General features: G+C 37.8%; 1 protein-coding gene across 1 annotated transcript in view; it reads right to left on the bottom strand.

Annotated features, from left to right (window-relative positions):
• Positions 1-324: 324 nt before the first annotated feature.
• The window catches only part of NOXRED1 (NADP-dependent oxidoreductase domain containing 1), a 21,923-nt gene continuing 19,300 nt past the window's right edge, over positions 325-2,947 (bottom strand). The window contains exon 6 of the mRNA XM_006864768.1: positions 325-502. Within this exon, the coding sequence (XP_006864830.1) occupies positions 325-502 (178 nt within the window). The remainder of the gene's footprint in view (positions 503-2,947) is intronic.

Below are 2,947 nucleotides of genomic sequence, written 5' to 3'. Positions count from 1 at the left end.
GGTGCAGCATGTAACTATCTAATAATGACATTATAACTGCTTGATTTTGCCTTGAAGAGAGATATGATTTGTATTAAGGTTTTCTTAAGTGGGTTAGATTATGCTGTTTCATTTGTTTCCTAACACTAGATATCCACAAGTATACTGATGTAAAGGATCTCTTGCTTTATTCCACATTTTAAAGTGCCTCAGTACATTTTTCTGATTTCTTAGTGCCTGTATAGTCACATGACTCCCAGAGTCAATCGTGGTAATCAGGGCACCACCATTTTAGAACTCATCTATGAGAGAAAAAACAAATCCTGAATCCTGAGATCTCTTTTCTTATTGGGCTGGAGAGCTAGTAGAAACCACTGGCTGGTCTTCTTTGGGTTGGGAGATGCCAAACGAGTGACAGTAAAAGTGGGTAAGGTGGTCCTGGAGAGCAGTGGTCTTTGAAAGATGCTGGCTGAAGGGAGTCTCCTTGAGTTGCACAGCAGACAGATCAAACCAAGGGAAAGGCCTGGGGTGGAAATCAAACAATCAGTCAATAAATGCCATTACTTTGTTTGTTTGTTCAATACATCAAGTAGACTCATGTAATACACAACCTTTTGCACTCAGCATAATTCTCTGGAGAGGCATTGCCTGTTTCTACTTTTTATTGATGGCTAGTATTTCATGGCATGAGTATACTAGAGTTTTTAACTATTCACCTGCTGAAGGACAGCTGGGTTCTTTTCAGTGTGGGCTTATTATGACTCAAGGTATCTTTGTGGTGACGGAAATGTTGTGTATCGATGTCAATATCCTGCTTGTGATACTGTGCTATAGTTTCACATTACCATTTGGGAAAACTGGGTAAATGGTACATGTGATCTCTGCATTTGTGTGTGTTTGTGGTGGTGGTGGTGATCTCTGTATTATTTATCACTGCCTGTTTATCTATAATTATCTCAAAAAGTTCAATTAAAAAAAGCGGAGGAGTACTAATTTAAAAGTAAAATTCACCAAGAAGTTATCCCTACTTCTCTATTTCCTTCTATTGGAAGCAAATCCCAAATACTATATCAGTTAATCCAAAATTTATTTGGTTATGTATCTCTAAAAGATACCTTTTTTAAAAAAAATACAGTATGTATTCCTTAATACCATCAAATATGCAGTTTCATATTTTTTTCTTTACAGTTCATTTTTTTGAATCATGATCCAAAGTCTACACGTGCATCTTGGTTAATACAACTTTAAAGCTTTTCTTTAATTTATAGGGTCCCTTTCCTCTCTTTTTTCCCCTTTTCAACGTATTTGTTGAAGATACTGGGTTGTTTGTCCTTTAAAGTTTCCCTCAGTCTGGATTTTGCTGATTACATCTCATAGTGTCATTTAACACTTTCCTCTGTCTCTTGAATTTTCTGTTTAAAAAAAGGGTAATTAGAATTAGACACTTGATCAGATGATGGTTCATATATTTGGCAAGAATATTTCACAGATGGCTGTGTGCTTTTTTCAAGAAGTATGTTGTGTCTCTTTTGTAATGGGAGGACTGATCGTGGATTCAGCTTGATCCAATTACTATAGAGTTCCCTCATCAGCTTTCATTAGTACATTGATGCATTTTCTCACTTTGTTGTTGTTGTTGTTAAGTGCCATTGAGTCAGTTCCAACTCACGGTGACCCTGTACAAAATGATGATTCAGTGGAGATGGTGAGCACACACTTACCTGGATGTGGAATTGATGTGTCGGCTACAGATAAGTAGTTATGGACTATCAGCATAAAGATGGCTGAAGTCTCTGACATGGAAAAGATCACTGGAGCGTCCCGAAGTAAACCCATATAATCTGTGGTCAGTTGATTTCCCACAAGGGTACTACCTGTATTCTTTGAGGAAAGACTAATCTGTTTAATAAATGGTTCTGGGAAAACTGGATTTCCACATGCAAAAGAATGAAACTGGGCCCATACCTGGCACCATATATGAAAACTAACTCTAAATGGAACGATGACAAATGCATGAACTAAAACCGTACAACTCTTAGAAAAAAGCATAGAGCAAAGTATCAGAAACTAGTTTTTGATAATGGATTCTTAGACGTGACTCTAAAAGCATGATCAACAAAAGATGAAATAGATGAATTGAACATCACCAAAATTAAAGTTTTGTGCATCAAGGGACTTTATCAATAAAGGGAAGAAACAGCCTACAGAATGGGAGAAAATTTGGGGAATCCTGCATCTAATAAGAGTTTAACATTCATCTACAACTTAACAAATTACTCCTACAACTTAACAAAAAGATAAACAAACATCCAATAAAAAAATTGGTAAAGAACTTGAATAGACAATTCACCAAAGAAAATATACAAACAAGCATATGGAAAGATGGTCAGCATTATTAGTCATTAGACCAAATCCCCACTGCCAGTGAGTTGGTGGTGTTAAGTGCTGTCAAATCAGTTCCGACCCATAGAGGCCTTGTATAGGGTTTCAAAGGAACAGGTGGTAAGCTTGAACCGCTGACCTTGCAGTTTAAACCAACTTTGCATTACACAGTGCATAACCCACAGCCCACACCAGGATTCATGGGAACCTGATAAGATGGAGTAGAAGTGCTCCATGGGGTTTCTGAAGCTGTAAATCTTTCCAGAAGCTAACAGCCTCATCTTTCTCCCTTGGAGTGGCTGATGGGTTCAAACTGACAACCTTTGGTTAACACCCAGTGCTTAGCTCATTCAACCACAAGGTCTCCTTCAGTAGTCATTGGGGAAATGCAAATCAAAACTACAATCAGATACCACATCGCCCATCGCTGTTGTTAAGTGCCATAGATTCAATTCCAAGTCAGCGACACTATAGGATTTCCAAGGCTTTTTAAATCTCTGTGGGAGCAGAAAGCTTCATCTTTCTCCCATAGAGTGACTGGTTGCCTCAAAATGCCAATCCAAGTGCTTATACTATACTTGTTGTT

Source organism: Chrysochloris asiatica, unplaced genomic scaffold (genome assembly GCF_000296735.1).
Source record: "Chrysochloris asiatica unplaced genomic scaffold, ChrAsi1.0 scaffold00070, whole genome shotgun sequence".
NCBI classification, from domain to species: Eukaryota; Metazoa; Chordata; class Mammalia; order Afrosoricida; family Chrysochloridae; genus Chrysochloris; species Chrysochloris asiatica.
The sequence above is the reverse complement of the archived record's forward strand: the minus strand, read 5'-3'. Positions and strand labels throughout refer to the sequence as shown.